Raw genomic sequence first — 12,997 nt, forward strand, 5'->3', positions numbered from 1 at the left:
CTGAACTATGTCAATGTCGTTCCATCTAATGCGATACTCGCCCTAACCAATGCGCAAAAGACCATAAATCTTCCACAGTACTTTTCTCTCGAAAACTCGTAACGTCGACTCATCAGATGTTGTAATCGTCCATGCCTCTGCACCATATGGCAGGACGGAGTTGATGAGTGACTTGCAGAGTTTGGTCTTTGTTCTTCGAGAGAGGACTGCCTACTCAGTCCGAAGTAGCACCTGCTGGCAAGAGTTATTCTGCATTAGATTTCGATGTAGACGTTGTTGTTGGTGTTATTGCTGGTTCCAAGATAGATGCGGATTTACAGACCAACATTTTTTTATAACTTATTACCATAGTCCTGTGGAAGAGCCTCCATAGAATGCTTGCAAAAATAGCTATGGAACAATTATCTTATCTTTATTCGGGTCAGTCTAAAGTAGATATACAAATATTGGAAAATAACCTCACTTTTTGACAACTGCACTACAGCAGTGGATCAAATTGCGAGCTACTTTTAGAAATTGACATAGTTATATGATTTCAGTTTCACTTTCGGGTTTCTTAAATATGAACTGGTTCCCTAAATATGAACTGCTTTAAGGGGCAGGATTATCGTTGAAACTATTTGGCGTGAATCCGATATTTTATTGGACAATATTTATATTTCAGTTTGGTGTACAAGGATCGGAAAACTATTGGACCTGGACTCCGAAGAAAAACACTTCGCCAAATCCGAAGTTAACAAACTATTCATCAGATATGTTTCAGATTTTACAGCACATTAAAATTAAACACATGACAGCCAAACATTTTTCGCGATGAGATCTTTAAATTTTGGACTGCCACCAAGCAGCCAATGATATCCATTAGTACAACTGCACCTCATTTTCATTATCAACTTGAAGTTCTTCTTAAAATATACTTTAGCTCCGCTAAATTCTCACCAACCACCGTCTAACGTCTTTTAACTCATTCACAGCCTGCCTGCCTGTTTCCAGCACTCACAAACGCCGCCAACTCCACCATCGCTGCCTGCATTCTTCGCCGGCAACTACATCTTAGTCGCTTAAGTATGAACAGATACTCACTTGTTCGCGATAGAGCAGACACAAAATCTCTAAACCGTGCAAATGAAACTGATGCTCATCCGGTGATGACACCACAAACAACACCAAATCCATGAGGCCCGACTGATGCAGCGCCCAGATAACTTGGTCATGCAGACTGGCATCGTTATCGGCACGACACTCCGCCTCCGGATTGGCCGGCACTTGAAGCACGTTCCGTATCAGCACAAGGACGCGTTCAATCATCAAGCTCTGCTCCTCGCTGCGTATCGCCCAGTCCTGCAAGTGAAAAGTGCCGGCATTAAAACAACAGTAAACAACAATAATAAAAACAGCAAGCGGGTAATGCTAGCAAATAAAATGAGAAATAAAACAGAAGTGTGGCATTAAAATTTCGCAAGTAATAAATTTTTTGACGAGCAATGCGAAGTGCCCCGAACATAGGCCTCTCTTCCTCCGTTGGCATGTAAGTCTCCCGAATTAAGTAGCTACACGCCTAGAGACATAAAATCAAATAATAGACATTAGACATAGAAATTTATATTAACTGCTTTTTTAGCAGAAACAAACGACGGCAATCGTGTGGGCGTTCGATTGCAAGCGTTGCGTGCCGTTAAGCGGTTGCCGAGCAGAACGAATGGCCCATCATTAGTTAGGCAATCGTTATAAATCTAAAGTTGAAATCAATTTACTTCCGCTGGGGCAAGCGGGAGCGGCAAAGCGGATCAGCGCCGAAATGACAGCGGGGTGCGGCATATTACTAAAATAGCGACGAAAAACAGTTCGCTACAACATATGAAGCAGCAACCAAGTCCGTTTGCTCACCCCGCCCTCGAATATCTTAGCTTTGCAATAAAAAACGTTGGCTTTAAAATAAACTCAGACAAACAACAACAGCAAATAACAAGGCATTAAGTAACTGTATGTAGCAGTTAGCCTTTAAAATAAATAAAGTCGGCTGGAGTTGAGGCGAAGTCAATAAGACATTTTGCAGTCATGGCGATTAAGTTAGTTTAGAAAGTGAAATGCGTTACAAACGCGCTCAAGCCTACACTGAAACAGCCTTTGGTCACGCCTATGGCCCAGCTTTCACACTCTCACTATCTACAAAGGCACGCATTTGCCTTGTCCACATGTTGCGATTACTGTTAACTGCACACAGTTGAATATATTGTATGAAATAAAAATGTAAGGTTAGGGCACTGTGGCACTGGTTCCTACTAACCATGTAGGAATTTGTTAAGGAAAGTGTGTAACTCACATGCATCACATTTTGAGTTAATAAAAAAATTAAGCTTTAACTTCAGGTGAACTTCTCTTCATTCAACGACAATTTCTTCCCAGCGAGCGTTCTTTTGATATCTGAGTACCGGAAATAGTCGGTAGGCACAGATCTGGATAATATGGTGGATGCGGAAGCAATTCGAAACCCAATTCATAGATTTTTGCCATCGTTTTCACTGACTGCTGACACGGTGCACTGTCTTGTTGAAACAGCAATTTCTTTTTCTTCAAATTCTGCCGTTTTTCGGCGATTTCGTCCTTCAAACGGTCCAATAACGCTATCTGATAGTCACTGTTGATGGTCCTTCCCTTTTTAAAGTTGTTAATAAAAATTATGTCATGTATCCCAAACTACAAATGACACAACCTTGTCAGCCGACTGTTGCATTTGTCCACGCCTTTGAGCGGGTTCATCGTGTGCAGTCCACTCGGATGACTGATAATTGGACTTCGGATTAAAATGATGGAGCCATGTTTCATCCATTGTCACATATCGATGCAAAAACTCGGCTTTATTACGTTTGAACAACTCCAAACACTGCTCCGAATCATCAACTCGTCTGGTCAAAAGTGAGCTCGCGCGACATGCACTTTGCACCGAACTTTATAATATCCAAATATTCGGGAATTATATAATGTAAACGTTCAGTTGATATGTTTACAGTGTGCGCTATCTCCAGCCGTTAGTTCTGCTTTCTCCAGACTGGACAAGGAAGCAAAGCAAATGGGTCTGGCAGTGAACGAGGGCAAGACGAAATATCTCATGTCATCAAACAAACAGTCGTCGTAATCGCGACTTGGCTCTCACTTCACTGTTGACATAACTTCGAGTCAATATCAGCTCAGCTTCGAAATCCAACGCAGAATAACTCTTGCCAACAGGCGCTACTTTGGACTGAGTAGGCATTTGAGAAATAAAGTCCCCTCTCGACGAACAAAAACCAAAATCTATAAGTCACTCATAATTCCCGTCCTGCTATATGGTGCAGAGGGCTGGACGATGACAACAACTGATGAGTCGACGTTGCGAGTTTTCGGGAGAAAAGTTCTGTGAAAGATTTATGGTTCTTTGCGCGTTGGCCACGGCGAATATCGCATTCGAAGGAACGATGAGCTGTATGAGATATATGACGACATTGACATAGTTCAGCGAATTATAAGACAGCGGCTACGCTGGCTAGGACATGTTGTCCGAATGGACGAAAACGCTCCAGCTCTGAAAGTATTCGACGTAGTACCCGCCGGGGGAAGCAGAGGAAGAGGAAGACCTCCACTCCATTGGAAGGACCAAGTGGAGAAGGACCTGACTTCGCTTGGAATATCTAATTGGCGCCACGTAGCGAAAAGAAGAAACGACTGGCGCGCTGTTGTTAACTCGGCTATAATCGCGTAAGCGGTGTCTACGCCAGTAAAGAAGAAGAGGAAGTGTGCTATCTCAAACAACTGCACTTTGAGGTTATCCAAAATTATTTTCTGGACTTTTTTGATATTCTCATCGGTATCAATATCTTTTGGGGGCCCACAGCGTTCACCTTTTTCAATGCTCATTTTAACACGTCTAATCTTAGCATACGAAACCAGGATGGCTGATTTATCTGGGGCAGTGTCCTGAAACTCATCATCGAGCCAAGTTTTTGCTTCAACTGTATTTTTTCCCTACGAAAAGTAATATTTCGAAATTCCGTTTTATCCATTTTTCAAACAAACAAAATTTGCTTTACTCAAAATGACCATTGATCATATATAACCTCAAAATGGCTGAAAAATAGTTATAAAGCGGTAAAAGTAGTAATTTATGTATATGATTGATCGAGCAATGTTTGTCAACATATTCCTTTTGGGACACTTTAAAGTGACCGAAATAACGACTTTGTAACGGATATGCCAATGCGATAAGAGAGCACATAAAAGGCCGAAAGAAAAACGAAACTGCACAGCAACATAAACGAACAAAACAAAGCAAGGAAATAAGAAAATGAATGAGCTTGGAGACAGTGCGGAACTGAAAGCGCAGCATGAAGAGTTGAGTGAGGAGAGATAAGCGTATGCAGAGTGGAAAAGTTGAAAATCCCTTTGTATTGCTCCCTGGAGTGATATGACTGTCATGGCAATCGGCAACAAATGAATTTATGGATTGGAGGTCAGTGCGTAAATTGGCAACGCTGGCCAAATGGAAATGAGTTAAAAGCGAATATTTATGGACATGAGGAAAATGTACGAGAGAGAAAAAACAATTTAAATAAGTTATTTAAAAACCGTAATAGATTTAGAGAGAACGCAGTGAAATAACGGTACAAAGAGAAAACACATTAAAGTGACCGTAAATTCACATGAATCTTGAGGAAATTCAATTAAAGTGTGCAAAGCGAAGTGAAATTTATGCCTTTTGAAATTTCAAGTTTGCGCTGCATTTATTTATGAACTCGCGCGTGTGTGTGTGTGTGTGTGTTTGAGCAAGGCAAGTGGTCACTTTAGGAAAGCGAGCGCCAAGGTTCTCTCATAATGATTGCTTTTGCAAATACTCGCGCCGCATGCCACGCGCAAACATAGAATTAATTTAGCGAATTTTTCTGCACTTTTCAGTATTCGTTTTTTTCAAAAGCGAGAATTATTAATATTTGCATGCCCCAGTAAGTAAGTGTTTAACATTTTCCTTTCGCGCAAATTGCCACTTGCCACACTGAAGGCGGGCGAAGATAGGCGAGTGCGCAAGAAGCCGCTGCGTTTGTGTGTGTGTGTGTGTGGCTTGGACAAAATAAACAGCTCCGGTCCAATATGGCCGCGGTGGTGCTAAGTGAAGCAGGAGGAATAGAAGCAGCTGGCTTTTAAAGCGCGCCGCAGCGCATGCCGCATGTGGCAAGTGGCGAGTGGCCACCGCAGAATGCATACCACTCACGGTAAGTAATTTCAAATGCGCGCGGGTGAAAGTGTGTGTGTACAATAAATGAAAACAGCAGCAGCGCCTCTAGCTTTTGAACGAAATAAAGCGTGGCGCACGAAAGCAAACACAAAACACAGCATTCATCAACTGTATAGAGAACACAAATCAACAAAAGGACACCGGAAACAAAAAATACCGCATGCCAACTGCCGGCGAGAGTTGGAGGCGTCTCTCTTTGGGGTAATATACACTGGCAAATTCTTTTATATTTCATTTTCGTTTGGTTTCGCTTTTATTTCGGCCATTTTCATTTTGAAATCTTCACGTGCCACGGAAGTGGCTAACAAATATCTCTTGCGCTGCCCTTTGATGCCTTTAAGCGCTTACCGCTATCGATCGACGCAGCTTGTAAAGGGTATTTCAATAGAGCCGTGCCGATTTGTTATACACATCTAAGCATAGACCGAGAACAGTCCGGAACCGCGTATGTCGGTTTGTGATAAGGGAGTGCTGGTCCAGCTGCAAGACCAAACGACGGGTTATGGTGTCAGCGTTCTATCACCCATGGCAACGAAGATAACTGTTCTCCGATATGGAAATTAAAACATGTGAAGCCATATTTATTTAGTTCAAGAGTTCACTGGAGTCCACTAAAGGAGCAGCTTCCAATTATCAAATGGTCGGTTGTTCGGAGTTTACGCTTTTCTGCTGATCTTGGAGCTAACTACAAGGTCTGTCGCAAAAGAAACAGAACTGTTAAAAAAAACAACAAAAAATTAATATTTTTCAAAAGTTATATTTTTTTATTCAAAGTAGTTTCCTTGTGCTTTGATACAGCGTTTAGCCCGGTCAATTAGCATTTCAAATGAGTGTTTAAGGTCATTTTTCGGAATGCTCTTGAGAATATCGGTCGTCCTGAAACCAGTGTCCTTTCATGGACAAATGAAGTTTTCCAAATAGGTAAAAATTACAGGGTGCCAGATCAGGTGAGTAGGGTGAGTGATTAATGGTTAATATGGAGTTTTTTGTCAAAAAATCAGTGACAAGCCTCGACCGATGACACGGCGCATTATCGTGCAACAGGCGCCAGGACCCTGCCTCACGGTATTGTGGTCGAGCACGACGAATGCGTGACAAAAGACGCTTCATAACACCAAGGTAAACACAGCATTAATCGTTTGGCCAGGTGGGACGAACTCTCGGTGTACAATACCCTCGGAATCGTAAAAACAAATCAGCATTGTCTTTATTTTTGACTTCTGAAGACGACCGACTTCTGATCGTCATAGAGGTCCTCACGACCTTCTTGGAATCGCTTAAACCACTCATGCTCATTACTACGGGATAGGCACTGATCACCATAAACTTTTTTCGTCATTTGAAATGTTTCAGTAAACGTTTTCCCAAGTTTAAAACAAAATTTAATATTTGCTCTTTGTTCAAAATGCATTTTACGATCGATGACCAAAAGCTGCTGTCACTTTTTGATCGATAACATCGATTGTAGTTATCCAATTGTCTTAAAATTTTTACGAAATGTCAACAAGAAATCAAACTTTTTATTTCATATACCCATCAATAGGTGGCGCCACCAGAAACAGTTATATTTAAAAAGTTCTGTTTCTTTTGCGAATTAATTGGATAAATGTTTATGGCAGTTTGTTGAAGACATAACTGCCATCTCATAGATATCGTGGGTGGAACATGGCAAGAAAACCTTATGTCTTTTGAAACGCTTAAAAATGAGCTTTTGTAAAGTATTAAAAAGAGATCTGGTAATCGAGGTATAGGAGAAAATTTATATAGAAATGAAGCATTCGGAGCAGACAATGAATCTCAATCGAGGACTAAGGTGTTATTATTCTATTACCATGATTAGATGGAGGCTTGTTGGTGAGTAGTTGGCAGTTAACGTGTCTTAAAGCAACAACTTTTAGTATGAAAAGAAAAGCAAGCCATTAGAACATGACTATTACCTGCCCAAACCAGGTTCGTAGAATCAATTTGAATGCTTTGCGGATGGGTTGTTAAAAAACTAACTGGTGTTTATCAATGAGATTTCGGCTCCTCAACTAGATATTTATCATTCCAAAAAACATCTATATTATTCAACAAATATGAAATTCAACCGGCCTCAAGCGCTGACATAAAATGAAAATTATATACAACTGTAAGCTGTTTTCTCGTTTCATCCTAATTGACCAACCGAATTTCGAATAGAAGTGATATTATTTCTTTACACAAACAACACACTAATTGTTAAGGCTATTGTTTTTTTTTTAATGCGAAGTACAATCGATACAGTTAAGTTCTGAACATAACATCATTCAAATGACATCCACGATTCCTTTTGTAGAAATGAATCCGTTGAATCGAATTTTCGAGTAATTTTTCCACTACGTCAAGTCTTAAAGAGAGTATGGTTTATTGCTAAAGACCAATAACTTCAAATAGCTGCACAAGAAGTTGTCTAATGATGTTAAATCATAGCTACTAGGAGGCCATTCTATGCTACAATTTCTTAAAATAATCGAATCTCCAAACTTTTCTCGCAATAATTCGGTTCTAACACGTTCTGTGAGGCACGAAGACCTATCTTGTTGGAACCAGAGGTCGCCAAGATCAACTTCCTGCAATTGTCGCCATAAAAAGTTGGTTATCATTGATCCACACTACTCGCCATTGATAGTAACGGTGTTACCAGCTTCATTTCGAACGAAGTACGGAGCGATAATTCCACCATACCAAAAAGCATACCAACCTAACAATTTATGTGAATGTAATGGTTGTTCATGAATAATTTGTGGATTTTCTTCAAACCAGGAAAGACAATTTCGTTTATTTACCGCAACACTCATATAAATGTAAGCATCATCGAAGAAAATAATTTTCTTAAAGCAAATCGTTATCGTTTTCGTGAATGTTCAAATTGGCCTCAGATTTGCCTGAATTTTGCAGCATTTTCAACTGGAGAACGATTATTTTGATAATAAAATTGAATAGTTTGTAAACGTTGTTCTTGCGTTTATTTTTCCGTGATGAAATTGAAAACCTTACTGAATACAATGAAAAAAATAACAGATCACGACAATAACACTTTGAAATCATATCGTTCTTAACGCAAAACCCAGTATATTAGCATGTTTGCTTGGTGGCAATATTTCTAAAATAAACACACCGCTTTGGCGAACGATAAACGCCAACGAGGTTTTGAATTTTGATTTCATTTTAAACATAATTTTTTTCGCTTTTATTTTCGGTTTTTTTAGCTCTTAAGAGTAAATAGTAAAAAGTGTACGTACTGACTTGGCCGGCGAATGCCGAGGGGCAACGCAAATAACGAGCTTGTGGGACTTATTGTGGATTTGGTCAAGGTCATCAAGCGTCAAGCATAGCGCCATTTAAAATGCACCATATTAGAGATTTGGTAAATGTAAAATATATTACAAAAGGTAGTAGGAAGAGATAAAGATAGTTATTCTGTACAACTTTTTACAAAATGCTGTCGGTTATTAAAGCCAACTACAGTTCTTAGTCACTAAACAAGTTTTGTGTCATACAATAATTATATTACGTTAAAACTCAAGGCCAAGCAATCTAAGCAAATATGACAAATCAGTAAAATCGAAAGAACTCATAAGTATACAGAAGTACTTTTACCATATGGTTAGGAGATAATTTAAAAACGTTGTGCTATGGTCTCGATGCTCTTCCCTTGGATATTTTATACATCAGCTAATCACTTGGAAATCTTGTGTTATAATACGTCGTAATTCATATTATGACTTTGCCAGTAATGTAGATGTTAAGAAAAATGGTAAAAGGTTGATTTTTTCTGAACATAGATGCCCAACTTCCATATGTGACATAAACAACCTTATTATCTTTATCTTGATTTTGATTGGTCAGTTTGCATAACAGCTACATATATGCTATAGTAGTCCAATCTGAACAATTTTCTCCAAGATCTTAGCATTTCCTTGGAATTGTTTCCCATTCAAGGACTTGACTTTGATCTAACCAGTTTTATAATGGTTTTTTAACAAATGAGCTCCTTTTTGGGGAGAAAAGGACGTGCGCAAAATTTCAGATCGATATCTCAAGAACTGAGATACTAGTTTAACTAAACCGATTCAACTCATAACGTTGAAAAATGTATATATCGTCACCTAAAACGCAAAATAGCAACACTTTTCATAAGTTTCTTCTTCTTCTTAATTGGCGTAGACACCGCTTACGCGATTATAGCCGAGTTAACAACAGCGCGCCAGTCGTTTCTTCTGTTCGCTGCGTGGCGCCAATTGGATATTCCAAGCGAAGCCAGGTCCTTCTCCACTTGGTACTTCCAACGGAGTGGAGGTCTTCCTCTTCCTCTGCTTCCCCCGGCTGGTACTGCGTCGAATACTTTCAGAGCAGGAGTGTTTTCGTCCATCCGGACAACATGACCTAGCCAGCGTAGCCGCTGCCTTTTAATTCGCTGAACTATGTCGATGTCGTCGTATATCTCGTACAGCTCATCGTTCCATCGAATGCGGTATTCGCCGTGGCCGACGCGCAAAGGACCATAAATCTTTCGCAGAACTTTTCTCTCGAAAACTCGCAACGTCGACTCATCCGTTGTTGACATCGTCCAAGACTCTGCACCATATAGCAGGACGGGAATTATGAGTGACTTATAGAGTTTGGTTTTTGTTTGTCGAGAGAGGACTTTGCTTCTCAATTGCCTACTCAGTCAGAAGTAGCACCTGTTGGCAAGATTTATCCTGCGTTGGATTTCTAGGCTGACATTGTTGGTGGTGTTTACGCTGGTTCCAAGATAGACGAAATTATCTACAACTTCAAAGTTATGACTGTCAACAGTGACGTGAGTGCCAAGTCATAAATTTACACTTACTAATTATGTACATTGAAAGAAAAGTTGGGTTTTGGTTATAAAATGGTTATATATTGGTTATTTCTGACAAAGGAAGCTTACAATTTTATGGTACATATCATTCTTCTTATTGAAAGAAATTAAAATTTGGTTATAACTTGGTAAAAAGAATATGATGGCAGAAACTGAAAAATTTGTAGATATACATAGGTATATAAAATATTGTAGTCCTAATCAATAAAAAACTCAATTTCAATTTTTTGACGATACGTGCTGCTTGGATACCCTCTGTCGTTCCAAAATGATTGCCTTTCATCGGCCTTTTCAGGCAAGAAAACAAAAAGAAGTCCGGTGGGTCACATCTGGGCTGTAGGACGGTTCACAAGATAGGCGTTGTGAGCCGGTGCGTTGTCGTGTTGCAACTTCCAATCGGCTGCGATGTCTTATAGGACCTTGCGTTTGAGTCTATTGAGGACTTCCACGTAAAACTTGGCGTTGACGGTTTGTCCAGGAGGAACAAATTCATGGTGGACGATGCCTTTGATGTCAAAAAAGACAATGAGCATCGTTTTCACTGTGGATTTGCTCATTCTTCAGCTTCATTCTTCTCTTCGCGGCCCTCCAAAAAAAGCCTGGTGCCACCGAAACATAGCGAATTAAGGGACAGCGGCTACGATGGGTAGGTTATGTCGTCCGAATGGATGAAAATACTGCAGCTCTGAAAGTATTCGACGCAGTACCCGCCGGGGGAAGCGGAGGAAGAGAAAGACTTCCACTCCGATGTAAGGACCAGGTGGAGTAGGGCCTGGAAATCTCCGATTGGCGCCAAACAGCGAAAGGGAAGAACTATTGGCGCTGTTGTAAACTTGAGTATAACCGCGTAACTGGTGTCTACGCCCATAAAGAAGAAGAAGAAGAGGGTCTTGACTTGGCACCGAATCATTTCTTTTTATTACTGTACGAAAAAAATAAACTAAGAGGTTTTTCGACAGCTCAAGAGGCGTTTGATGCGTTCAGAACGCATGTTTTGCAGATACCTCAATCAGAGCAGCAAAAGTGGTTTGAGAATTGGTTTAAAGGTTTGCTAAAGTGCATAGATATTGATGGAGAATATTTTGAAAAATAATAAAGCGTTTTTAAAGATTAATATTTGTTAAAAATATTTATAAAAGTCAACCCTCGTAAAAAGTAACGCTTTAAAGCTTTCGTATTCTTTATCTTTATCACTATTGAGCTATGACATATAGTTAGGTATGTATGTATCGGGTGATTTTTTTGAGGTTAGGATTTTCATGCATTAGTATTTGACAGATCACGTGGGATTTCAGACATGGTGTCAAAGAGAAAGATGCTCAGTATGCTTTGACATTTCATCATGAATAGACTTACTAACGAGCAACGCTTGCAAATCATTGAATTTTATTACCAAAATCAGTGTTCGGTTCGAAATGTGTTTCGCGCTTTACGTCCGATTTATGGTCTACATAATCGACCAAGTGATCAAACAATTAATGCGATTGTGACCAAGTTTCGCACTCAGTTTACTTTATTGGACATTAAACCAACCACACGAATGCGTACAGTGCGTACAGAAGAGAATATTGCGTCTGTTTCTGAGAGTGTGGCTGAAGACCGTGAAATGTCGATTCGTCGCCGTTCGCAGCAATTGGGTTTGTGTTATTCGACCACATGGAAGATTTTACGCAAAGATCTTGGTGTAAAACCGTATAAAATACAGCTCGTGCAAGAACTGAAGCCGAACGATCTGCCACAACGTCGAATTTTCAGTGAATGGGCCCTAGAAAAGTTGGCAGAAAATCCGCTTTTTTATCGACAAATTTTGTTCAGCAATGAGGCTCATTTCTGGTTGAATGGCTACGTAAATAAGCAAAATTGCCGCATTTGGGGTGAAGAGCAACCAGAAGCCGTTCAAGAACTGCCCATGCATCCCGAAAAATGCACTGTTTGGTGTGGTTTGTACGCTGGTGGAATCATTGGACCGTATTTTTCAAAGATGCTGTTGGATTACGGTGAATGGCGATCGTTTCGTTCGATGCTAACAAACTTTTTGTTGCCAAAAATGGAAGAACTGAACTTGGTTGACATGTGGTTTCAACAAGATGGCGCTACATGCCACACAGCTCGCGATTCTATGGCCATTTTGAGGGAAAACTTCGGAGAACAATTCATCTCAAGAAATGGACCCGTAAGTTGGCCACCAAGATCATGCGATTTAACGCCTTTAGACTATTTTTTGTGGGGCTACGTCAAGTCTAAAGTCTACAGAAATAAGCCAGCAACTATTCCAGAAGACAACATCCGAAGAAATTCGGGCTATTCCGGCCGAAATGCTCGAAAAAGTTGCCCAAAATTGGACTTTCCGAATGGACCACCTAAGACGCAGCCGCGCATTTAAATGAAATTATCTTCAAAAAGTAAATGTCATGAACCAATCTAACGTTTCAAATAAAGAACCGATGAGATTTTGCAAATTTTATGCGTTTTTTTTTTAAAAAAGTTATCAAGCTCTTAAAAATCACCCGATATATATATCGCAGTACCATAAACTAATCGGTGCAATCTGTTTTCTAACAATCTTCACTCTAGCGGCGTTAATTTTTCAAATCTCTGCCAGAAGCTTGGTATGGAAGCATCCAGAAGCTTACATTGATGTCCACATTAATTGTTAACACAAGTCATTTTGGAGGAAAGTAAAAAGCAACAAAGTAAAATGGAAGAATGAGAGAACTTGTAGCGCCTGCCAGATGTTGCTTTTTTGTGGCTCCTTCATGCATTGTGTTCCGTTGCCATGACGTTGCGCTATGAATTGAAAGTCACTTATTTGGATTGTGAGCACGGACATGCTGCTGCTGCTTCAGCTGCGCTACATTAACACT

General features: G+C 40.1%; 1 protein-coding gene across 1 annotated transcript in view; it reads right to left on the reverse strand.

The window, feature by feature from the left end:
• The window catches only part of LOC126751768 (protein timeless homolog), a 571,553-nt gene that overhangs the window by 493,777 nt on the left and 64,779 nt on the right, over positions 1 to 12,997 (reverse strand). The window contains exon 4 of the mRNA XM_050462284.1: positions 1,084 to 1,341. Coding sequence (XP_050318241.1) covers positions 1,084 to 1,341 — 258 coding nt within the window. The remainder of the gene's footprint in view (positions 1 to 1,083; positions 1,342 to 12,997) is intronic.

The sequence above is a fragment of the Bactrocera neohumeralis genome, chromosome 2 (assembly GCF_024586455.1).
Source record: "Bactrocera neohumeralis isolate Rockhampton chromosome 2, APGP_CSIRO_Bneo_wtdbg2-racon-allhic-juicebox.fasta_v2, whole genome shotgun sequence".
NCBI classification, from domain to species: Eukaryota; Metazoa; Arthropoda; class Insecta; order Diptera; family Tephritidae; genus Bactrocera; species Bactrocera neohumeralis.